The following is a 25,155-nucleotide window of genomic DNA, read 5'->3' as shown; positions in this document are numbered from 1 at the left end:
GAATCTCGCAATCGAGAACGCCAAGGCAATGCTGTAGAGCGAATAATTTGATTTTTGATTTGAATTCAAAAAAATGATTTTTCCCATACAACACCCAACTGGCAGTCGCATGATTGTGATGCATGGCGGCATGAAAGTATATCAGAATCTGCATGAAATCTGTCCTCATGCATTTTTTGCGATATAGGGGTATGACATTTTTGCCCGTTACCGACAATTATCGACATTACCGACGGCAGATTGTTTGTATTTCACAAAAAAAAAACACTTAGCAGAACGAGGATTGAACCACCAACTTCTTGGTTATTGATCCGACACGCTACCACCGCGCCATGGACGCTTGATGAAAAGTGAGTGAAAGAGCACCAAGATATGCTTCTCTTTGGAGTGTTGCTCGGGGACGGGCCAGCTTTATATGTGTTGGTGAGAACTGCAGATCGCTGAAATTTTTACACGCGGGCAAAAATAGGGGGATGGCGTCGCTATTTTTAGACCACGTTTTCCACTTTTTCTCATCGAAACCGACTACTTTATCGACTTCATTTTGCTGGGCGAGATAGGACGCCGTCTATTTTTAGACGATGACTCAGCACTTTTACACTCTTGCATTTAAAATAACCAGATGGCAGCACGATGTAACGCCACGTCCCTATGATCTACGGGCTTGCTGCAAAAAATGTTATAAAATATGACATTTTCTGTAGCAAATCCAATGTTGCAGATTTTGAGATATATTTTTCCTTTGGGTGAAATTTATATGGAGAAATGAATCGCTTTGCGCAAAGTGGGGACTTAACCAATCGTTACCAAACTTTGGGGAGTTTTTAGGGACCTTATAAGGAACCAAAAAGTTGATGTGCTGGCTAAATTTGGACAACTTTATTTATTTTTTTTTTTTTTCATAAAACCGTATTACACCTTAATGGTTCACTTTGTTCGTCGAGAAAAGGTACTATACCTTAAGGTCTTGTGGAGTCCAAAGTAGGCACGACTACCGGTGATGATGCCCCTCCGAATTTCTCTGCTGCAGTTTTTGCCTGACGTCACCAACCTTCTCCGCAAGGGTCCTGATTGCTCAACATTAACCACTCCATTCGCGAGCACAAATAGCAGGCGACGCGATACTGCCCTGATGAATTCCTACCGTTTGTCACTCTATCACCATTCGCTCCCGAACACTCTCTTTTCTACTCTTCTCTCTCTCTGATCGGCTCAGTCTCCGAACGGTTCAGACAGGCCGATCGTCTCCGATCACTCTGAACTGAAAACATTTTTTCTCTGATGCGCTGCGTTATACTCATTGATTTGGGTTGCCTAAAATCAATGTTATCAATTAAATTGTGCATTTATTTTGATTTCATAACATTATAGACACCATTCAAAGAAACTTCCACCAAGAAAAAATGAAATTGATGGCAAACTGAGGGCGTGAAGACAAAAAGACTGCCGCGCTGACATTTTGTGAGAGTGGCTCTTCGCTGAGCATGGTAGTGTGTGAGTGTCTTCGAGCGACGGAGTAGGCAAATATTTTCACGATGTATTTGTTCGCTGAGTGAACAGTTCGGGCCACTCGCTGGCTGCTTGCGAGACTCATTCGCTCATGAATGCTAGCGGGTTGGAATAGGCGACGAATGGATAGGCGATGAGTGAGTGGTTTCTGTTCATTGAACCGAAAATCAGTACCCTTGCTTCTCCGCTTCCTGCTTCAATTCGGTGTACTTCCTAGCCACCTCCTCGAACGTTCTGCCGACAATGTCCATATCGTCGGCTGTCTAGACCAGATGATAATCGTGCCCCGCATGTTGAAACCCGCCCGTCTCTTTACACCTTCAAGCTTAATGTTGAAACAGAGGCAGATACCGTCGCCTTGTCACAATCCCTTGCGCGATTCGATCGGGCCGGACATCGCACTCGAAATCTTCACCTCTGCACCGTGCCCCATTTATCGTCGATTTCACCAGTCTGATGAGCTTCTAGGGAAAGCCTTTCTCTTACATGATCTTCCATAGCTTTTCGCAATCGACCGAGTCGTACGCCACTTCGGGATCTGGTACTTGTGTCATTTTTGGAGGATTTTGTGTTGCATAAAAGATTTGGTCCGTCGTCGATTTCCCCTCCACAAACCCGGCTTGGTAAGGACCAAAAAAAATCTTTGCTCGCTCCGACAGACGACAAAAGATGATCTGAGACAGCACTTGTAGGCCGCGTTGATAATAGTGATAGCTCGGTAGTTCTCACATTCCAACTTGTCCCCTTCTTGTAGATCGGGCATATTACTTCCACTCCTCCCGTAGCTGTTCTTTTCCCAGATCTTGACAATCAGTTTGCTGTTCGCCAATTTGATAAGTTTTGCACCGATGCCATCCTTACCAGCTGCTTTGTTGTTCTTCAGCATCTTGATGACATGCTTAAATACCCTCATCATGGGTGCTGGCTCGACACCGTCGTCCGCTTCACTGTTGATGTCGTTCCTTTCGTCGTCCTGGCATCTGGGCAGTTCCTGTGCTCGTTGAGGTACTGCTTCCACCCTTCGATCACCTCGCGTTCGTCCATCAAGATTCCCCGTCCTTATCCCGGCACATTTAAACTCGCGGCATGAAGCCGTTCCGGGGTTGACTGTGTTTTTTGTAGAGCATTTCGTTGGAGCGATGATGCACAGCAAAAAATCCGATGGTAAAATCGCATGCAAAAGCATGCACATGACCTTCGTCAAAATAAACACTTAATATTACATACTGCATGTACAATTTTTGCAAACACAAAAAAAAGTTGCAACCGACGGGATATCCCAGCACCAACAGTAAGGACTGGCACCTTAGCCCACTCGGCCATCAGACCGATGAAATGTTGTAAGGAAAAACGCATATATGAGCTTGACATTTCGGTCAAGTAGGTTTCCCATACTGATGGGCTACATATTTCAGGGTGTAAAATCACATAAAATTGCATAAAATAATGCAATATTTATTTCACACTCAGGCCTTTTACACGCAGCTGGATTACTATTTTTTTAGCTGTGTGGCTTTGCTACCACCAGGTAGTAGTCCGAGTCGATGTCCGCGCCACGGTAGGTTCTTACGTCCATTATGTTCGAGAAGTGCCGACCATCGATGAGAACATGCTCGATGTGTGTCTCCGTGTCGTTTGATGATCTCCAGGTTTACTTGTAGAGGAGGCTGTACTGGAAAAAAGTAATACTTATAGCCATGTTTCGGGATGTAGCGAAATCGAAGATTCGTAGGCCGTTCTTGTTCGTCTGCTGGTGGGCGCTAAACCTCCCAATAACCGGTCTGAACACCTTCTCCTGGCCACCTTGAGCGTTTAAGTCACCGATGACGATATTGACTACTGTACTCGCGGCCAAGAAGCTTGTAGAAAGCGTCCTTGTCATCGGCGTCGCTTCCCATGTGCGGGCTGTACAACCTAACATGGGATACATACGCTTACCTCGACCTTACCTGTTGCCGGACACCGGTTCCTCGTGCCGCCCTAGACTTGGGGAACAGACGCACAAGGGTGGGGGGGAGGTCGATCACTTCCTTGGTAGTTGTATATTTCTTCGCAATTACTGCACTTCGACCTACTGTGCGCTTTGTGGTTTCGCTACATATTGCCGATTTCAGAGATTTTTAGACAATCGTGCAATTTGTGGAAAGCTCTCCAACAAAGTGCACACCTCAAACTACAGCAGAAAAAAACTATCCAAGACACACACCCTAGTTTGAAACTGTTCTAAAGTGGTCGAAACGGGTCGGGTCGAAAGCAACAAGCTCAGTCGAGACACGCACCACTCTAGGCGAGAGGGGGGAGAAGGGGTAGGATTTCAAGTGTGCAAATATTTGGTGTGCAGATATTATTTGCAAGGGTGGAGAATTTGGTGCAAAGTGTGCAATACTTCCCAACAGTACTATACACTCAACGACGACGACGACGACGAGACGGAAGTACTCACGGATCGCGACTTTGTATCGAGCACGGGGACAGCTTTTGTTTCGGTCGATTGGCCCGTAACTGGACGCAGATTCACGACAAAAAAACAAAATTTACGCTAATTATCGTCATCGACACTTAAACTTCACGTCCCCGGGTCACTTCTGGTTCCAGTTCGGGTATAGACGGGAACTTTACGACGCGACGATCCGGATTACGCAGGATATTTAGGCTTTTGACAGGATCGATCGAAAACGGTACACTCAACCCCACTTCACTTTTTTGTTTGACACTTTTTTAGTTTGTACACCGTTGGTTGGTCAAAGTCAAACTAAAAAGTGACGAAATGTCACTTTTTACACGGGACTCACCTTTACTATCAAACCAAACGTTTGGTAGTGAATGTAAGCTCTGTGTAAAGAGGGTGTCAAACTAAAAAGTGACCCCGATTATTTGACAACAATTGGTCTCAAACCATCGGGATTTCAGTGTAGTTTAATTTCATTCAAATCAAGCAAAACAATGTAAAAGGGCCGAAGCCGAAGTGTACACAAAGAGTCTATCCTGCTCACGCCAGTTGATGTTTACATTAGGAATGAGCAGGATAGACTCTTTGTTTACACTTGGGCTTCGACCCTATTACAATGTTTTGCTAGAAATATAAAATTGCTCATATACCAGGTCGGAAAATAATCTGGAAATTTTAATGTCTGGCGCAGGCGGAATTTGTCCTACAGTTCAGACACACTTGGCACACTTCTTTGAGCCAGGTCCTACAATTGGTTCAACTGTGCACGACTGGTTTGTTGCAAATTCGCCAGAATTCTGGCAACATTCTTGGGCCAGTCGGGGAGAAAATCTGCCAGACGTCTGGCGCAGCTAAGCGCAGCACCCAAGACAAAACTCCCGCCAGGCGTCCCCCTTGTTTGCGTCTTCAAATTTGGCCAACCTTTCAAAAACTTTGTGCCCTTGCTATAAAAGCTTGACAGCACCGCGATGTAATATTTCAGGTAGCTAACACGTGGATGATAAACGGCTGGAATATTCAATTTCAAACCTCCTTTGTACTCAAAAATTGCCTTGCTCCTAGCACATTTATGGTCAACCAACGCCGTCTAACTTATGCTCCTATAGATCTCCGTAAAATATTCTCTTTATAATCGCGTTCTAAAACATTGCGGTACAGGGAATGGACTTGACGCGTGAATTCATCAGAACGATGTCCCGCCTTATGTCGAACCATTACTCGTCAAAGGCTCATCTTTACCGTATCAACATGAGTGATACGAACTTATGCGACTGTGGGCAGGGTTATCAGGACATCGACCTCGTATGGGCGTGTCCGGATCACCATGTTCACAGAATTAAGTTGAAAGAAATAAAAGGGCCCGAGGAAGACCACCAGAAATCCCGATGCGAGACGCGTTATCTCAACTAGACCTTGATGTTCTCTATCCGATCTATCAGTTCCTCTCAGATTCCAAAATATCCATTTAGTTTTTCTTCAGTTAGTTTTCCTTCAGTTAGTCTAACTCGCCTTCACACAAAGCCGTCGTTTCTGGTTTGCACCGGAAGCAGAGCAAGATCGCGCCTCAGCAGCTGGACACCGAGTTGCGGCTGAGGACAAAAGCAAAGGCCAGCAGAGCCAACCAAGACCCCTACACAATCCCCTTCTTTTCTAACGCCCTGTCTTTAACATCAATCCCTTCCCTACTAACCCCGAGTAGGCCGCGGGTAATCGGCTCCCCTCCCACTAACATTCACACACAAGATCCTCTTTAATTACTCTTAGCTTTAAGTAAAATGTAATTACAAAAGCCGACTCTGTCCAAACCAGGTCCCAGCACCGAAAAGCATCTAATAAAAACAATTTTTATGAAAAAAAAACATAACGGTACATTACGTCACATAAACTAATATCGAACTACACAGCAAAACAAAAATTAATTTTGGAATGTTGAAAATTTGGTTGGTTGAATATTACTTCTTTTTTGAGGAATATTTCTCAAAAAATATGTCAAAATATGAACCTGATAAAAATTCATCAGAAACTGATGAAAATTCACCAATTTTTGATGTATTATTACACATTTTTTTACACAAAATCTGTCACCATTTCCTGATATATATTTTTTCTGTGTAAGTTAATTCAGCATTGAGGTTTGTACACTAAAAGTTAACAAAGGGCGAAGATTTCAATGGAGTGGAATGGCGTTTATAATTGAGGTAACGTTAGTTTTATCCAAAAACTATGTATATCACTTAAAAGTATTCAGAAACAAATATAGGATGCCCTACCTTGTTCAATCCATAGTGTTTGCGAAAGATGTTGACACATAAACAAAGCCCATGTTTGCATAAATGTCTTATATGCATTTTCATTACTTTTGAGTTACTGATACAGTCTGGTTCTAGACCATGCAAACTCTCGAAAAAAAAACTATAAAAAGCCAGTACTTTGTTCTACAAAACTCTATAGAACTGACTTTTTCATATAACCCTTACATGTAACCTTATGGGTGGGATAGAATGCTAGCAGTTTTAGCATATGGGACATTTATGCATACATGAACAGTATACTACAAAATGTATAAATCGACTTTTATTTATATTATTTTTTTTTGTAAAGGCATGTGTTTTCCTATTAACATTGTTTTGGTGGTGAATTTTTAATGTTGAATAACGTCTTACTCAAAACTACTGAGATGCCAACACTGACGGGAAGGTCAAGTAGCTAGAAAACAATAAATTGGCCACCGAAAATGCGCTTCCCTAACATTGATGATATCCTGCATTTCAACTAGGGAACCTGATGTAGCATCGAATAAACTCTTAATCTTATCTGAAAGTGAGAATCATTTAACTACGTGATGGCGGCATGTCTGATTCCTTTCAGTCTGTTTTATTATAAAAATATATGGTTTACTCAATCCCCGGTGGTTGGTCACTTTTTCGTTTGATTTTTTTTAGTTTGTACCCCGTTGGTTGGTCAAAGTCGAACTAAAAAGTGACGAACTGTCACTTTTTACACGGTACACACACTTACTATCAAACCAATCATTTGGTAGTGTGTGTAAGCTCCGTGTAAAGAGGGTGTCAAACTAAAAAGTGACCCCGTTCGTTTGATAACAATTGGTGTCAAACCATCAGGGTTTGAGTGTTTATCATTAATTTTGTTACTCATTGCCTATCACTATCAACCTATAAACAAATTGTGTTTTTACGCTTTCAATATATATTTTTTGTAATACCGATAATAATGTATGATTATAAGAACAGAAATCGTTCCTCCAGAGTATTGTTGGATCGAAAAGTTATAATAATACTTGCATTTGCTGGGTATTTCATATTATCATTTAAAAAAGCTATATTTTATTTTGTTCAGTTCTTTATACAAAAAAAAAACTCATTAAATAATTGATTTTCACACAGTGATTTTCAACATGCAACGCTTTTGCAACACGAGAAGAGGGCAGATAAGCATTTTTTAATTCTCAGACTTAAACTTTTTGACAAAACTCGAAGTGTTAAACAATAGCATACCTTCCCAGAAAGGGAGCATGTTGACAGCTCCCATACAAACTGAGCGTGCCTGAGGTTAACCCGGGCATGGTCTTCGGGTCTATAGGACCCAGTAGCACTATAAAAGTAATTGTAACTTTTGACCAAAAACACCTAGAGATCTGAAATTTTGTGACTTTGTGTATCTTACTAAGACACACATTCTGGCCAAAAATGAACTTCCGGTGGCCACCGGAAGTGCGCACCAAAAAAAAACTGACACCAATGGTATTCCGGGTCTATAGGACCCAGAAATGTTTTCAGCTGCCAAAATTCGAGATTGTAACCGATTTTGGATGTCTTGACCGCAAATGAAAGGCTAGGATGTCTACTTTCTGAACCCAACCGGCAGAACCGGTTTTGGACACCGTGGCCACCGGGAACCTGCTACAACCGAAAAAAGTTCTTTTTGAGGCCCCTACTTTGAGGACCTGTATCTCCGAAACGATTGCACATAGCAGGTTGCTTCCGGTTGCATTCGACAGATAATAACCTGAATTTTAAGCCCCAGAAAAAATAATTGGTCCATAGTGGCCACCGGTTCCGGTAACCCGGAACTTCCGGAAAACTTGATTTTTTGCAGTTTTTGACATAAAACCGTCACACAGACCAGTATTTTGAAACGGATTATTTTCCAAATCATTGCAGAAGGATACTACATACTACCCCTGACTGTTTGGTATCGGTTCTGGCCAACTCTGGCCAATCCGGTTCAGAAAGTAGACATCCTAGTCTTTCATTTGCGGTCAAGACATCCAAAATCGGTTACAATCTCGAATTTTGGCAGCTGAAAACATTTCTGGGTCCTATAGACCCGGAATACCATTCGTGTATGTAGAAAACGAAGACCATGGCCAGGTTAAGATTGTGGCAATAATTATAATCTAGTCAATACTTGAAAATGGCGAATAGTTTAAATCAACATAATCTCTGCACAGTGGGCGAAATCGGAATCGGAGACAACAGTTAACTTTTTAACAAAACCTGCAATGTTAAAAGGTAGCCGTGGAGGCCAGCTATTGTTATACATACAGCAATTCCCAACGAAAACAGCATGGAAAAAAGGTGCAGGGTGTTATGTTAAACATGACCAGTATGACAACAAACTTTGCAAGATGATTGTTGATTAGCCTGTCCCATTTTGAGGTCATGTCGAGGAATTTTAGGTGCTCACTTTTTAAATGATAGATTATGATGTTAGGAACAATGTTTTCTTAGACAAGAAAAAATAATAAAATACTTTCTTGCACCCCCTAGTCGATTTACTGAAAAGTCACTTTTTTGAACAAATTTTCTAAAATCGCTTGGAATCAATACAAAAACTGTTTCGATCAGGTGTGTATTACCTTCAAACGATAGGTTTTTGTCAATAGATTAAGATGCACTATCAATATTGGACCAAAACTTGAGTTTTTGGACTCTCCCAGGCGGATTTATATCGAAAAAATCGCATTTTTTCAAAACTTTTTTCAGAAATGCTCATTTAATTTAGGGTAGCCTATTTTTACCAGTAAAATCAATACATGCTTGTAGGAAATTTCATGGCGAACATCTTTCCCTCTGAAAAAATGCTATTTTGACACTCCAGATCCGAAATATTTGAGATTTAATGAGAAAAAAAGTGCCAATTTTCAAAATTTCTCAGAATTCAGAAGCAAGGCCTACTAATTACACGATGTTGCAAGCATGTGTCGCAAAGGTCAGGGTATGCTTTCTTATTGTAATTTTGGCCGCTGAATCCGAATCTGAAATCAAATTTTGTTTAAACAGTGATGTTTTGTAGCTACACCCTTTTGGAATGTTATTTGCGTGATTAAACCGCTAATTCAAGTTCGGTCATACTTTTCTCGGTTTTCGTTCCACTTTGATTGATATTGCTTGCAACATCGTGTAATTAGTAGGCCTTGATTCTGAATTCTGAGAAATTTTGAAAATTGGCACTTTTTTCTCACTAAATCTCAAATATCTCGGCTCTGGAGTGTCGAAATTGCATTTTCTCAGAGGGAAAAATGTTCGCCATGAAATTTCCTACAAGCTGCATGTATTGATTTTACTGGGAAAAATAGGCAACCCTAAATTAAATGAGCATTTCTGAAAAAAGTTTCGAAAAAATGCGATTTTTTCGACATAAATCCGCTTGGGAGAGTCAAAAAACTTAAGTTTTGGTCCAATATTGATAGCACGGACGAACGGACATGACACCAGCATTTAGATTTTGAAGCAGGTTTTGTTTTTCTTGTTCTTATTCTTTTTCCAGCCTGCCTTCAGAGGGAGATCGCTTATGTCAAAACAAATTTGACAGTTTGCTTTAGCTGACAGATTGCTCCTAGATGTTTTGTGTTTGTTTTGATCGCCGATTTATAAAACGTTTCAAAATCTTCAGTTTGCGTAATTAATTGCACGCTTGTGTGAAGTTTCTACGTCTCCAAATTTTTTTTGTCTAAATCCTGCAATTTTAAGTAGTAATCGGAGTGCCCAGGTTATTTTGCGAAAGATTTGGGGTCGAGGGTCGACCACCCCGAGACGCGAGGGCTTCCGCGAGTGGTTCCCTTGCATGTGGTTCACGCTGAAACAACCAAGAGGAAATCCGGATTTAGATGCCAGACGTTCCTGCGTTAGTTGAAAATGCGAAGGACTAGTTGGAAGCCAATGCAGAGTTGAACGGGGACTCCTGTGGCTCATGTGTACTAGACGAAAAGCTCAAGTGGAAAGGCAACTGGAACAGTTCGATCGCCCTGGTTTGCGAAGACGTGTCCAAAGGCAACCTCAGCAGCACGTCGTAACTGAACCGGATCATTCAACTTCAAGGACGAACATTACCCGAGAGTCTAAGCAAAACGAAAAAGCTGTGCAAATGTGCCTTCCAATGTAAAATAAACTCAAACAATATATTTTTAGAGCAAATAATATAAATCTTTGAAAAAAAAAATAACTCAAAATTACGTTTTATTTCAACTGATTGGCTACCCTAAAAAACTCATTTTCACGCATAGGCTAGAACAGATTCACAAGACGGAACAACCATTTGGCATTTTTGTGCAGTCAGCCGAACATCTGGGCAATCTCTAAAAGCCGATTCTTTAATCCATTTAATCGCAGCGAAAAAATCTGGACCACAACATAGTTCGTTTCGGAACTAGTTAAGTTGGGAGTCCTTTCCTCGAGCTTGCTTTGTTTATAAACAAATTCGTGATTTGCTCCAGATTGTATTGTCAATATCAATAAAAATTGCATAATTCCCATTCACCGCAAACGAACAGCGCGCAATGTGAAACTATTGGTAGCGGATAAAAAACAGACAATTTTAAATCACCGCAACATGACAACATTTTGACTGAATACAGAATAATGCCAAAACAAAAATAGTTCGCCAATGTGAGCACAGGCAGCGCTAGTGTTTCAAGGTGATTTTAACGTATTTTTATTCGGCTTGAATTTGAATTTTGCCTCAGAAAAATGAGCAAAATCTGTTCGTGGTGTCATGTCCGTTCGTCCGTGTTGATAGTGCATCTTAATTTCTTAATCTATGGACAAAAACCTATCGTTTGAAGATAATACACACCTGATCGAAACAGTTTTTGTATTGATTCCAAGCGATTATAGAAAATTTGTTCAAAAAAGTGACTTTTTTTAGTAAATCGACTAGGGGGTGCGAGAAAGTATTTTATTATTTTTTCTTGTCTAAGAAAACATTGTTCCTAACATCATAATCTATCATTTAAGAAGTGAGAACCTGAAATTCCTCGACATGACCTAAAAATGGGACAGGCTAATGTACGGTCCAAATTTCCCCATGATTCCCTTATAATTAACGTCCTATCGAACCATGGGGACGAAAATTGCAAGTGAAATCAATCGACTTTCCCTCACCACTCGAAAGTTACCAAGATGCGGAAATGTTTTTGCAAGGCTGTTTCAACAGCAGACATTAAAACTGCCCTTTTCAGGGCTCTAATTGATTATGAAAAAGTTATTCTAAATTTCCAGAATCAGATTATCGCAGCGGCACAAAAAATGTGCATCGCAGTATTTTATTTATTATTTCCTGCCTAATAAGCAATTTTAATTTAACTGCTTAACCTCAGATTATGGCAACTTTTCATGTCCAGTGTCAAAAACCATAAAGTTTGATACCCATATTGCCCAAACTCTTCTGGTTCGGCAAATGACCCCCCATCGGAACATCCACGAGGCCTCCAGCTACTCCGGATTGTGGCCACTACTGCCGAAATGTCAAATTTCATGTCCAGTATCAACAATCATAAAGTTTGATACCCACATTGCCGAGGACTCCGGCCACTCTAGTCCAGGTGGTGGCCAGTTCGGGACCAACCGAGCCGAGTTTGTTGATTTAGATCGGGGACGTATGCCCCGCCTCTTTGCACCCATTCTCCTATACCTCCTTATTCGGTTTTTGCCCCGTCGACGATCCGAAAATTATGGGGTGATTTTATATACATCAATTTCACGTCTCTCGATTGACTGATTGAGAAACCTTTTGTTCAACCAACCAGCTTGCATCAAAAAGAGGGGAAATTTGCCGAGAGGGGAATTCGTCACGTAACGTTTTCACTTCGCGAAAATTTTGGATTGACACCACATATGGAAACCTTAGGAAAAAGTTCTTTGTCAAAAAGTTGTTGAGGTGCTGTACATTAGAATTCCATAAAAGTGCAAAATATTTTTAAACGAGCCCAAACATGCTAAATATGATTATCAATGCAGAAAAAGGCATTTCAGATTGTTTTCAGTTGATTAGACTTCCATTTTCCTTGACAAAGTTGTAGGAAATAAAGCGACTAACAATTAAAACACGTTTATTCTCTATTTAACCCAACAGTAGGTATATTCTGAAACTACAAGCTTAAAAATCGTTATTTTAAGAGATTTCAATTCGCCCAACCTTCGAAAAATTGATTCTTTTGTAAAATCGTCTGGGGAACACGACAGTGAAGTATAATTCAACATTCTATCGCATGTATATTGAGAAAATTGCGTGTAGAGTTTTCAATTGCGCAAAATGCATCAAAGTTTGATTCCAATCGAATATGATGAAGCCATTCTATTCAGCGTCCAATTTCCTTTAAAAATAGCTGTTGAGTTTTGCTCTATCATTTTTGTTTCCGAGATATGGCCATTTGAAAAAAGAGATTTTTTGAAAAAAAAAATTACGAAAATCTCAAAACTTTGAGGCGGTGCCAAAAAAGAAGGGGTGGTCAAATTTGGTTCATATTCGGGATTCTTACATATTATGATAGTATCAATAGCTCCACCAAACTTGAACTGGATTTGTGAAAGTGCATTTCAACTGGGCGCTAATTTACTCTTTTTTTGTATGCAATTTTTTTTTCTTTCCGATAAAAATATGTTCAGATTTTAAAAATCTATCCTAACATTTGAAAACTCGCAATTCACAATGTTCAGTGTAAGAACGGGAGTCCGGAAAGTCGTCTGTCGCAGCACGGGCGTAAAAACTTCGTCGTAGTCGTACCCGTACTTCTGCGTGAAGCCCTGTGCAACCAAAAGGGTCTTGTGATGCACCACTGAGCCTTCCGAGACACGCTTTGTTTTGAAGATCCATTTGCAGCCGACGATCTTCCGATTCGGGGGTGGGCACCAATTGCCCACCGCCGAGCGCGGTACATGGATAGTCAGTACAGTTGCTCGCTTTGTTCAGCCGCTTCCTTGGACGTCCAGCTGCAATCAGGCCTTGGGGACCATCCATAAACCACGTGGACACTTTTTTGGGAATCTGTTACCCCCCCCCCCCTCGTGGACAATTGTCCATACAAAAATAAACTTTTTTGTAAGGATCGTGGACAATCGCCAACCCCTCCTAAAGTGTCCACGTGGTTTGTGGATGGTCCCTTGTCGATCGTCTGCTGGCGGATCGGGGTACACCTTTGTTGCCAAAATCAAAATCTTTCAACTTGCCTGGTAACGCGCGCTCCCGACCACTTCGCCTCAACACCTGTGACACTGGAATCTTACAAACTTTCTACTCTGAGCCCAAAACCACTTGGTAATTGAAGAGTGTAGATTAAAACATGTCTGTAGGGTTTGGAGTTTATTCAGGTAATGAACTAATTTTAGGTTTGACTTGAAGTCTTCATTCTTCGGTAGCACCGACCTACTCGTTTATCTCCAACACTTTCAAATTTTATTTAAGCAAAAATTGTATTATTTGTAGTTTGAAATCAAAATTATTTAAATAAATAAAGAAATCAACAAAGAATAGAAAAATGATAAATAAAATTGACATTTCTGCCAAATTAAGAGAAACTATTTTTGTTAAAGAAACACATAGTTACAGGAGCAGTCAAACAGAGTGGAAAAAAGAGTGAGAGTTACGCTCCTTCCGGGATGTTCCTTACCTGGATGTCAACCGAAGAGCAAGCAACAAGGTCAGTGCTACACTGAACAAAAATGACCCTTTTAAATCAAGTGTTCTACCCTTGATCTGACCCTGCTATACAGTGCACTTAAAAACCAATCGCAAAACACTTGAATTTTGGGCAACAAAATTAGCTGTCAATTCAATAGCAAAACACTTGAATTTGACGTGTTGTGTCACATGAAATACTATATTATATTTATTGGTTTTAAATGGCTTTTCTATCTTTAATCAATGCATGTTTGCATGTAATAGAAATGGATTTCGATTTGTTTTTATGTAAGGAAGATGTTGCGAAATGAAATGTTTTTTTTTATTTTCTATCAACATGGCGTGTACAAATTTTGTTATTTTTTTCTTCCTGGTCGGGATCGGTTTGTTCGCCACCACTACTTCCTGGGAGGTTTCTCAGCGTCGGCGAGTGAAGCACCGGTGCCGGCGGAGATGGAGGCCCCATGGGGAATCTTCTTGTTGATGCAGAACCGCGGTGGTTCGAATCAAACTGTGCCTTGACCAGTCGAATGACGCATATCATGGCCCCTGAGTTGAATGCATCCAAATCTTGTTTATCACTGGCACCGCCTACCTGGTACGGCATCTGCAGCTCTCTCGCATCCTTCCTGTGAATCATACAAAATACATCCAAAAATCAAAACAAAACCCAAAAAAAAATCTCTCCCCACTCACCAAATGGGTCCGGAAAGGAACCTTATCATCAAAGTTGGCTACTGCCCGGGAGACCAAGCCCTTCCGCTGGCCATACGGAGCCCGAGCCCGAGGACACAGCCTTATGGTGATGCTCATCTTCGCGGTCACAAACCGGGCAGGCAATTTTTGGACTGGAACATGGCGGCAGCGAACTCAAGCGGTCTGCGAAAAACGAACACACCGGACCTCCAAAACTTTCAAATGAGGAAACGAAGCAAATTCCGACGAAGCTGTCACGAAACTGGATTTCAAATCAAAACAAGATCAATTTCAAGTGTTTTGCTCATTACTTTGAATAGTTCAGCACAGTGGGGAAAATTCATGAGCAAAACACTTGAAAAGTTTGAGCCACCCAAATGAAAATAAGGTGTCAAAAAATACCAAAAAGTCAATCGCTAAAACACTTGAATTTAATAATGGATTGGATTGAAATTTAAACACAAACAAATTAGATCTAAGATGCGGATTAATTGAATCATTCAAGTGTTTGGGCACTTGGAAAAAAAGGGTGGCGTATTTTCAGTGTATTGCATGCTCTTAAGTATCAATCCTTGGCCTGCAATCTCACCTAACATTTTAAAACGTCAAAAAATGCTATTATTGAGCAAGTGGTTATTTTTACTGGATTCCTGGGACATTTCACATAAGATAAGTGCATTTTGGTTGATCGCATTAAGTCTCCTTTCTAAATACAGAGCGATTTTCAAAAGAAATTGTTGAAATGGGGAATTGGGGCAAAACTAGAGCGTCCAATTTCCCGGAGTTACAAATTTCCCGGGAAACGGGAAATTTTCAGTCAATTTCCAGGGAAATCCCGGGAATTCCCGGGAAATTTTAAATTTAGTAAAAATTGTTATGATCTTGGTTTTGATTAATATTATGCAACAGAATTGTATAGGACATCAACATCAATGGTTTAAAAAAGTGTGAAGATCAATTAACAGCTTGACTGCATGTAAAAAATCATTCAACTACAAGAAAATGTATTTTGGTATTTTTTGGTGAGAAAATTTAAATTTGCCACTGTGATAATTTTATTGAATTGAGAAAAAAAACATGCAGAAATTATCTTTTTCATGAAAAATACTGGTTTCAGCTCTTGAACAAATGGTAAAGCTTTTTAGTGTTGGTTTCACTCCAAACAACCCAATTTTCAAATATTTGAAGCAAGCTTTGAAGATATTTTTGCAATTCTGGAGAACAAACAATAGAAAGTAATTTTTCACAAGATAGCACGACAAGATTGAAACTACTTTCATATGTAAAGTGACAAAAATGCACAAAGTTTTTGCGGTTTTTGTTGAATATCTCAGGATTGAAATCGAATTTTGGGGATCTGTGAAGGTCAAAAGGTGAGGCATTGTGAGCTGCACAAAATGGCGTTCTTAACTCAATTTGGCCCAAAATGCACGTACGACAAGTTAGCACGATGGCGACGACCTGTAGTTGCACCAGTGCTCCATAATTCTTTTACTTCAAATTGTAATTTCTTCAGTACTAGGTATTCAACCAAATGAATTAATTCTTTTGCACAAATTCGATTTTCATCTCATTTGATCATGGTAAACACAAACGTAAAATATCTCAATTTTAATTTGTTTTGATAAAATAACATCAATCTGTTAAGCTTACCTAATTGTTATAATTTAATACTTATAAAGCAAGATCTATTCCCAGTTGCTTCAAAAATAAATATTATCAGAAATTATTCTGATAACATAATTTCTGATAATCTGATTAATTATATATAAACCAAACAATACATTAAATTGAACAAAATCATGTTGAATTTGTTCATTTATTTTTTTTTTAGAGCATTTTCAAAAAAAAACAGTTTCACAAATTTAAGAAAATGTATATTTCCGCTTGAATTTCGGGAATTCCCGGGAAATTTACAAATTTCCCGGGAAACGGGAAATATTTTTTTTCGGGAAATCCCGGGAATTCCCGGGAAATTTTTTCCCGGGACGGGAAATTGGACGCTCTAGGCAAAACGGACCCTTTGCCGTTTTGTGCGGTGGATAAAACCATCACCAATCGATTTTCCGGATTTTTTACATAAAAGAAACTAGTAGTATTTATCATACATGGGAACCAGCCGCATTTAATTAAGTCCGATTTTGGGTTCGATTTCGCCCACTGTGCTCTATCTTGTTTTGCTTTAGAACGACAAAATAAGCATTCTGGAATCATTTTCTTGAAAACCTTGTTTAGAGATACGCTATGTTCTGTTGCGTGTTCTGTTAAATAGTTTACCTGCTATCTTTGAATTTGCAAAATAGTTTCAGCTGTCAAAATAATTATGTGCCCTTTTCAAATGTTGCACCACATTTCAAGTTTACCCTTCGTAGCCCACACCCATTAAAAAACGCTCAACTCGCTTAACGCTTAAGATTAATAGCGCTTATGACAAACCTATAAAACTACGCATTACGACGCTAAAGATACGGTTTAGATGAATAGCAGTGATGTAATATTCCGAATCGACGATCCGTTAAGGCAAATGGAGAGGAGTTAATGAGAATAGCTGACATGTTTGAATTAACCCATGGCATATTGGAAATTATTGGCATGCTCCGTTTCAAAGCATCTTTGTCCCCGTAAAATTTTCGAGAAAAACAACGCTGTATTGATAAATATGGTTTGTTAATCTCCGATCGGTTCTTCCTGTTCACATTTGTACTAGAATAACACGATTGACCAGTAAGTTTTCGCGAAGAGTTTTTGATAATTTTCAACCTCGATTGGATTTTTTTCACATTAAGTCGCATGTTGTTGGTAGTATAGTCTAGATTATTAAAACTATAACGATCTGGTACAGCAGAACTTGTTCGTCCCAAAGTTCGCCTTGCAGCACAGAAAAAAAGTGGTAAATACTGAGTTGTGTTTTGTTAAGAAAATAAATAATTACCTTCTGAGTTCCTCCTGACTATGTGCTAAAGCAAGCGCGAACCGTTCTAGCCGCATTGAACGAGCAGTTAGAGGTGACGCAGCATCGCTTGTTGAGGCATCGGGACATGTCGCCGCCAAATCTTTTCCACTATGGAAGTCTTCCATAGATTTATCGGACGAAAGATGGGCCTGAAATAACAGAACAAAAATTAAACATTTAATATATGTATTTCTATAACAGCGAAGTTTATCAGTTTGCGAATCAATTGCAAACACATTTGGTTGGCAACAATAGCGAAGAAAATCCAGGAAAACAGTGAAAAATAAATTCTCTGATAGTCTTCATAGAAAATCCGTTTGCCGTGTCTACTTTTTGGTGAGAAGCAAAAGTCCGTTCTGCGTTTTAAACTCCATAACATGAACTTTATATTCTTGTTCTAGTATCACCAATTACTAATGACAGCAATTCTGATTCGCAAACTGTCAAAGTAGGCATGTTAAGGGGATACACACATGTAAACTCAAAGTATTTTTTCTTGAAAATTGTATATTGCCGTTCTACGCATAAATTTCCCATGTTCAAAAAAGTGTAACTGAGAAAAACGCGATTGAAATTTTTCTAACGTTTTTTGTGTTTCTACACAGAAAAAAATATGTGAATTTACTCAACACGGAAAAAATGAATCACATGTAAACTCAGTTGATGTAAACTTGAGATTCAACGTAAACGGTTGAATCACACGTAAAATCATGTATTTACGTATAATTTGTTGCAAATTTAAATCAAATTGCATTTAAATTTATATTTTTAATGACGTGCAAAAGTGTTTCATCATAAATGATGTAACATTCGGAAATATTTTTTTGTGTGTACGCATAATTGTCCTGTGGGTCCCTATTCACCCCATTAGTCTCTAATCATCCCAGTTAGCAGTTTATCACTCTTATGTGCACAGTAAAAAAAAAACATGGTAAAATTACATCTAAAAAGGAGTACATCTTTTATGTCAGAAAAAAGCTTTAATTTTACCTCTTATAATGTGTAAATTTACATCTGGCAGACGCTAGGAAAAAATATCTGTAATCCTAAAAAAATATCAAACCGGCGATAGTTATATCTAGCTTACTAAGTCCGCGCCCCAACCCGCACGTCTAACTCGCCGCTGAGAAAGCTGGACGATCAAAGCCAATGTAGCTCTATGTGCTCCGTACATTGTATACTGTATTTACTGCATATACGGTACATAGAGGTACATTGACTTTGATCGCCAAGCTTTCACAGCGGCGAGTTAGCCGTGCGGGTTGGGGCGCGGACTTAGTAAGCTAGATATAACTATCGCCGGTTTGATATTTTATTAGGATTACAGATATTTTTGCCTAGCGTCTGCCAGATGTAAATTAACACATTATAAGAGGTAAAATTAAAGCTTTTTTCTGACATAAAAGATGTACTCCTTTTTAGATGTAATTTTACCATGTTTTTTTTTTAACTGTGTGTAATTTTCTTGCTATACAATAGGTAAACAAGACACAGTACTAAATTAAACTGATGAATTAAATCCAATTCAATTCGGGTTTATTAGTGAATAATCATGTTACAATTAGTTCATTCGCAGTACATAACAGAGTTTGGAGGTCCTTACAGCTAGAGGGTGACGAGCGGGAATTCCCGGGAAAAATTTCCCGGGAAATCGACCATTTTTGGATCTCTCGATTCCCGGGAAATTCGGTCGAGACTCCCGGGAATTTTTTAACTTATAAATATTGAAGCAAACATAGATAAACTAATAAGAAAAACATTTTGAAAAAATTGTTTTGAACATTTAATGTTCAATGTTCGATGTTCAATTTCGAAAAAAAACAATGCTTCTCTAATCTTCTTATCCAGAAAGTTTAAACTTTAACTTGTCAAAAATTCCAAACGCTAGAATTGAGAAAAATTTGGACCCCAAAATTTACCTTTAAAAATATTTACCAGTTACACCCCAGACATGAAATCAAATGTTTTATTTTCAAATATTTTTTTTTTTATTATTTCTAAGAGGGAAAAGATTTTTCAAGTTAAGTTTATTTCCATAATCTTCTCTTGAGCATAGCAATCCTCATAATCTAGTTTTTTGTGAACATATGAATTTTCCTGATAACTCTAATATTTCTTCAATTAAACTTTAGAGTTGACCTCAAAAATAACAAAAAAAAAGTTGAATTTGTTGTTTTCAGTCGATGTTTATCATATTGCAAAATTCCCGATACTGGAAAATTATATATTAGTTATATTAGTTATTTTTTTTTACAAAAATCTAATAAAAACTTTGTGCAACTTTTGAAAAATGACTCAGTGCGAATTAAGATTCGTAAACATTTTAAACTATAATTTTGAGTCTTAAAAGCTCAGAAACGAAAAAATCAAAAAGTTTCATATAGTTCCTTAAAATTATGAGGCTGCTTAAATTACCGTCTCATAGAATTAGTATGAATCAATTGTAACTGAATTTATTAAAAAAACAAAAACAAATTTATTACTTTTCATTTTATTAAATTTTAGCACTATTGGCATAGTAAAAAAAACTCCCGGGTCCCGGGAATTCCCGGGAAATGGCCAAATTCAACTCTCGATTCCCGGGAAATTGAAAATCTCGAGAATCGTCACCCTCTACTTACAGCTGTTTTTTTAAATCTCAATCCATTTTGGAACGATTATTGCTTATGCCTAAGAGATTATCAAGAGTAAGAAAAAAAAATAGAAAAAAACTTACTGAAATTGCAAAAGAAAGAGGATAGAAATAGAAAAAGCTTAAAAAACTCATAAATTCTTGAAAGAAAATTCTTGGCGGGACAATTAATCATAGAAGTACAACGATGGGACAAACAGACTTGGTGTTGTTTTCAATGAGTTTCCGAACAAAGTACTAGATTTTATGTGTTTTTTTTTCGAAGAGTAAACGTAAAACTAAACCAAAAAATGACAAAAAGTCATAATCGACCAAAAATGACATGGGACAATTATGCGTAGAACGGCAGTATAGTGTTTGATTTGGTCAAAACTTATTGAGATCCGTCAATATGAAGAAAAAATATATCCCGTGTAGTTTTCGATAATTTGTGTGAGATGTGAGCCGTGATATACAGATACTTTCGCAGCGTTCATGGCAAACTTCACAGCACTTTTTTGACACTTTTTTAGATTGTACTCCATTGTTTGGTCGAAGTCAAACTTAAAAGTGAGAAACTGTCCCTTTTTACACAGCGCTCACGCACACTATCAAAACAAATATTTGATAGTTTGTGTGAACTCCGTGTAAAATGGGTGTCAAACTAAAAAGTGGCCCTGTTCGTTCGACAACAGTTGGTGTCAAACCATCGGGGTTTGAGTGTACATGACCATTCAAGCATAGATTGCAATTAGGTTACACTCAACCCCCGGTGGTTGGTCACTTTTTCGTTTGACACTTTTTTAGTTTGTACCCCGTTGGTTAGTCAAAGCCAAACTAAAAAGTGACGAACTGTCACTTTTTACACGGCGCTCACGCGTACTATCAAAACAAACGTTTGGTAGTATGTGTGAACTCCGTGTAAAAGGGGTGTCAAACTAAAAAGTGACCCCGTTCGTTTGACAACAGTTGGTGTCAAACCATCGGGGTTTGAGTGTAGTTAGTTGCTATCCAGGTTTTTAAGCGAAGATGGCGTTCGAATGTTGAACGTCCGAAATGTCAAAATCGCGCAAGAGCACCAACATTAGAAAAAATGCGGCTGTCATGCCATGGCACACTTTTTTCGTAATGTTGGTACCACTGCGTGATTTTGACATTTCGGGCGTTCACCATTCGAACGCCCTTTTTCGCTTAAAAAGCTGGATAGATGTGCTCAGGAATTCTGATGAGGTAATGTAAAGTTTTACATATGGGTCATTTCGCGCCATCTGGCACACCACTCGAAATCAACTTTATCTGATCAAGCTCAAATTTGGTGGAGCTATTGATACTATTAAAATATGTAAGAATCTCGATTTTGAACCAAATTAGACCACCCGTTCTTTTTTGGCACCGCCCCAATGATTTGCGATTTTCGTGATTTTTCCAAAAAAAAACCTCTTTTTTAAAGGAAATTGAACGCCGGGACCGTGGTGTATAGGGGTAAGCGTGATTGCCTCTCACCCAGTCGGCCTGGGTTCGATCCCAGACGGTCACGGTGGCAATTTTTGAGACGAGATTTGTCTGATCACGCCTTCCGTCGGACGGGAAGTAAATGTTGGTCCCGGACTAACCTAAAAAAAAGGTTAGGTCGTTAGCTCAGTCCAGGTGTAGGAGTCGTCTCCTTGGGTCCTGTCTCGGTGGAGTCGCTGGTAGGCAGTTGGACTAACAATCGTCAGTTCGAATCCCGGGGTGGATGGAAGCTAAGGTGTAAAAAGAGGTTTGCAAAAAATGTAGGAGGTCCTACATGTACAAAAGGGAAAAGGGATACCTTAAAACTAACTTATAGTTTATAAGTTAGTTTTAAGGTATCCCATTTCCCTTTTGTACATGTAGGACCTCCTACATTTGAAATCACTGAATAGCGAATTAAAGCTAATTTCATGAATAAATGAAAGTTGCTAGTATTTAAAATTGTGGTGAAAAGTCATCAATTGTGATTGGACACTCAATAATATTTTAACTGAATGAATGTAAGTTTAGATAAGTTTTATATAGAATTTCCAGAGTTATATAAACTTTTATACTAAGTTGTTAGTAAACTTTATATTCAATCCAAATTATTTTATAAATCAGTCAAGGATGCCTATTTGAAGTTGGGAGACTGGATTTATGGTGATTTGTCAACAAATAACATTATTTATGTTAATTTTTCGAAAGGTGTACAAACTTTTTTTTGCACCTTTTTTAGTTTCGTAATAGTATTTGTTATATAACTTTTTATAGAAATCATCTTTTCATGAGCTTTTTGTAGCAAAATGTCTGGCATGAGTTTCTGAACAAAACGTAGTACTAGGTTTCTGTCAACATTAAATTGTTTAGATGTTTCATCACAATATGTGCATAGTGCCCAAGGGGTGTAAATACTTTTTTTACATACTGTACATAGAAGAAAAAAAAATCTGAATGAATATAAATTAAAAAAAAAGAGGTTTGCAATTGCCTCAACAATCAAGCCTTCGGACACTTACCCAAGTAACCACAAGCACTAAATTGAAGTATTAATTCAGTACTAAATCAGCACTGGAATGTTTTGAAGTAGGAAATAAGCTTTGCGAATGCTTCAAAGTACCAAAACTTTGCAGCATTACAACTGGCATTAAATCTAGCAAAACAATGCCAAAGGGCCGTTGCGGGTTTGTAAACAAAGAGTGTGTCCTGCTTATGCTAGAGGATGTTTACATCTGGCATGAAAGAGCCACACTCTTTGTTTACAAAACCACTACGGCCCTTTTGCATTGTTTGGCTAGAAATCACCATTTACGACCTTGAAAATGTGCTTCAAAGCATTTGATGTTTATCAACAAAGTAACATATCGATACGGGAAACATTTCATCCAGGCACGCTCTTATTGACTTAAATCCTTCTCCCGTCATACCGTTCTAGTAAGCGTACGGGCTAAGGCGCAGTTCTCCCAGTGTACATCAGTTTCATTTTTGCGTGAACTGGGTTCAATTCCCGCTGATTGAAGTGTTTTTTTTTTGTTTTTTTTTTTTTGTACAAAAACGCAGCCTGTAATTAAGTCAAATTTTTCAAAACATATTCCCATAGCACAAAGGACATTATCAAATATTCTCCGGTAAATTGAATGACTTTTCTCACAAGCAAAGAGCTGCTTTCCGGAAGTCTGATACAATTTGTGAAATTTTGCCAACCGTGAACCACTCCTCGGAAAAGCAGTTCCCGTTAGCCGTTAGCCAGTGCTTGTCCCTTTTAACCCGTAATTAATTGTACTGCCCTTGACTGGCTGGCCGCAATTTGCTGAGTGATAATCGATAATTTCCGTCCAACGAAATCACAACGGAAACTCGAAACAGCAGAATGAAAGTCTAAGTTAATGTTCGATGCATCAACCACATCGATTAAAACTTTCAAAACAAACACTCAATTCCGAATACATCAGTTGGCTGGCGCGCATCCTGGAGATCGACGAGAAAAATGTAAGAATATCATCAAAGTGTCACACTCACACATGAAACGCAGCAGGAGAAAAAAACAAAGGAGGCCCACCACCAAGTGTGAGTGGAGCAGCTGTTCTTTTTTTTCCCCTGCCTTGACGTCGATAAAGCAGTTTGTTTTTGTTCGAGCTTTCGGCGAAGCATTAAATCGGCATCACTGTGCGCCACTTGAAATATTTCTCAAGGGAAAAGTGCTGATTAAATGTTTTGAAGCATTATTTGCTGGTATTAAATGCCAATATAATGCTGATTTAATGCTGCTATTTAGTGCTTCGCGTTTACTTGGGTAGTTTCGAGTAGGAATCTCGCAATCGAGAACGCCAAGGCAATGCTGTATTTGATTTTTTTTTTTTGAACGCTGAATCGAATCAGATTTTCGATTGGAATCAAACGTTGTTGCATTTTGCACAATTGAAATCTTTACACGCAATTTTCTGAATATACATGCGATTTAATTTTGAAATAAACTTCACCATCATGTTCCCCAGACGATTTTACATAAGAATCAATTTTTCGAATGTTGGGCGAATTAAAAGCTCTTGAGATAACGTTTTTTAAGCTTGCAGTTTCAGAGTATATGTACCTACCACGCGATGCATTTGAGTGAAAATGTGAATAAAACGTCCGCATGGTGTCAGGTAAACATGGGACGAAGTGCTTTTTTAGGCAAAGTGCTTCGCAACTGAAAGCTTAAAAAATCGTTATCTCAAGAGAATTAAATTCGCCCAACATTCGAAAAATTAATTCTTATGTAAAATCGTCTTGGGAACACGATGGTAAAGTTTATTTTAAAATTAAATTGCATGTATATTGAGAAAATTGCATGCAAAGTTTTCAATTGCGCAAAATGCATCAAAGTTTGTTTTCTATCGAAAATCTGATAAAACCATTCGATTCAGCGTCCAATTTCCTTTGAAAATAACTGCCAAGTTTTGCTCTATCATTTTCTGTTTCTGAGATATGGCCATTTAAAAAAAGAGGTTTTTTAGAAAAAAAAATCGACAATCGCAAAACTTTGGGGAGGTGCCAACAGAGAAGGGGATCTCCAATTTGGTTCAAAATCGGGATTCTGACATAGTTTGATAGTATCAATAGCTCCACCAAATTTGAACTTGATCAGAAAAAGTCGATTTCGATTTTGTACTTTTTTGTGTACAGAAGAGGCGAAATGACCCATATACACTGTCTAACGAAGCACGCCGATAAAAGTGTTCAAATATTATACGATTAAGCTCATATGGTCATCAAAGTGCTATCTTGACACTCGCCCTATATTTAATTTTAGTCGTGCGGAAAAATAGCATGACGCTTACAATATGTTCACTTACTACCATTTTATTTTTGAAGTACAATACCTGACTAGATGGAAGCGACTCTGAAAGTTGTCCATGACTCATAGAAACAGCATATTGATGCAAATGTGCCGGTGACATTGAAGCAGGTGCCTTAAGAAATATACAACATAAAATTATTAACAGATTGTTTTCCTTATTCGTGAAATATGACGAATCAAAAGACACA

The 25,155-nt window shown here is 38.7% G+C and overlaps 2 protein-coding genes across 6 annotated transcripts in view; both read right to left on the bottom strand.

The window, feature by feature from the left end:
* The window catches only part of LOC6050100 (liprin-alpha-1), a 232,958-nt gene that overhangs the window by 34,438 nt on the left and 173,365 nt on the right, over positions 1–25,155 (bottom strand). For 4 of the 5 annotated variants that reach the window (XM_038251757.1, XM_038251758.1, XM_038251759.1 and 1 more), the window contains 2 exons: positions 24,990–25,079; positions 17,505–17,674 (listed from right to left, as the gene is read on the bottom strand). In XM_038251757.1, coding sequence (XP_038107685.1) covers positions 17,505–17,674; positions 24,990–25,079 — 260 coding nt within the window. The remainder of the gene's footprint in view (positions 1–17,504; positions 17,675–24,989; positions 25,080–25,155) is intronic. The other variant, XM_038251760.1, reaches the window with a different exon arrangement.
* LOC119766651 (puff-specific protein Bx42-like) lies at positions 14,192–14,714 on the bottom strand. The gene is made up of 2 exons (XM_038251771.1): positions 14,573–14,714; positions 14,192–14,505 (listed from the first exon to the last, which is right to left on the bottom strand). Exons 1-2 carry the CDS (start codon positions 14,599–14,601, stop codon positions 14,199–14,201), a joined length of 336 nt encoding a protein of 111 aa, XP_038107699.1. The 5' UTR covers positions 14,602–14,714; the 3' UTR covers positions 14,192–14,198.

This window comes from Culex quinquefasciatus, chromosome 2 (assembly GCF_015732765.1).
Source record: "Culex quinquefasciatus strain JHB chromosome 2, VPISU_Cqui_1.0_pri_paternal, whole genome shotgun sequence".
Taxonomy (NCBI): Eukaryota; Metazoa; Arthropoda; class Insecta; order Diptera; family Culicidae; genus Culex; species Culex quinquefasciatus.
The sequence above is the reverse complement of the archived record's forward strand: the minus strand, read 5'-3'. Positions and strand labels throughout refer to the sequence as shown.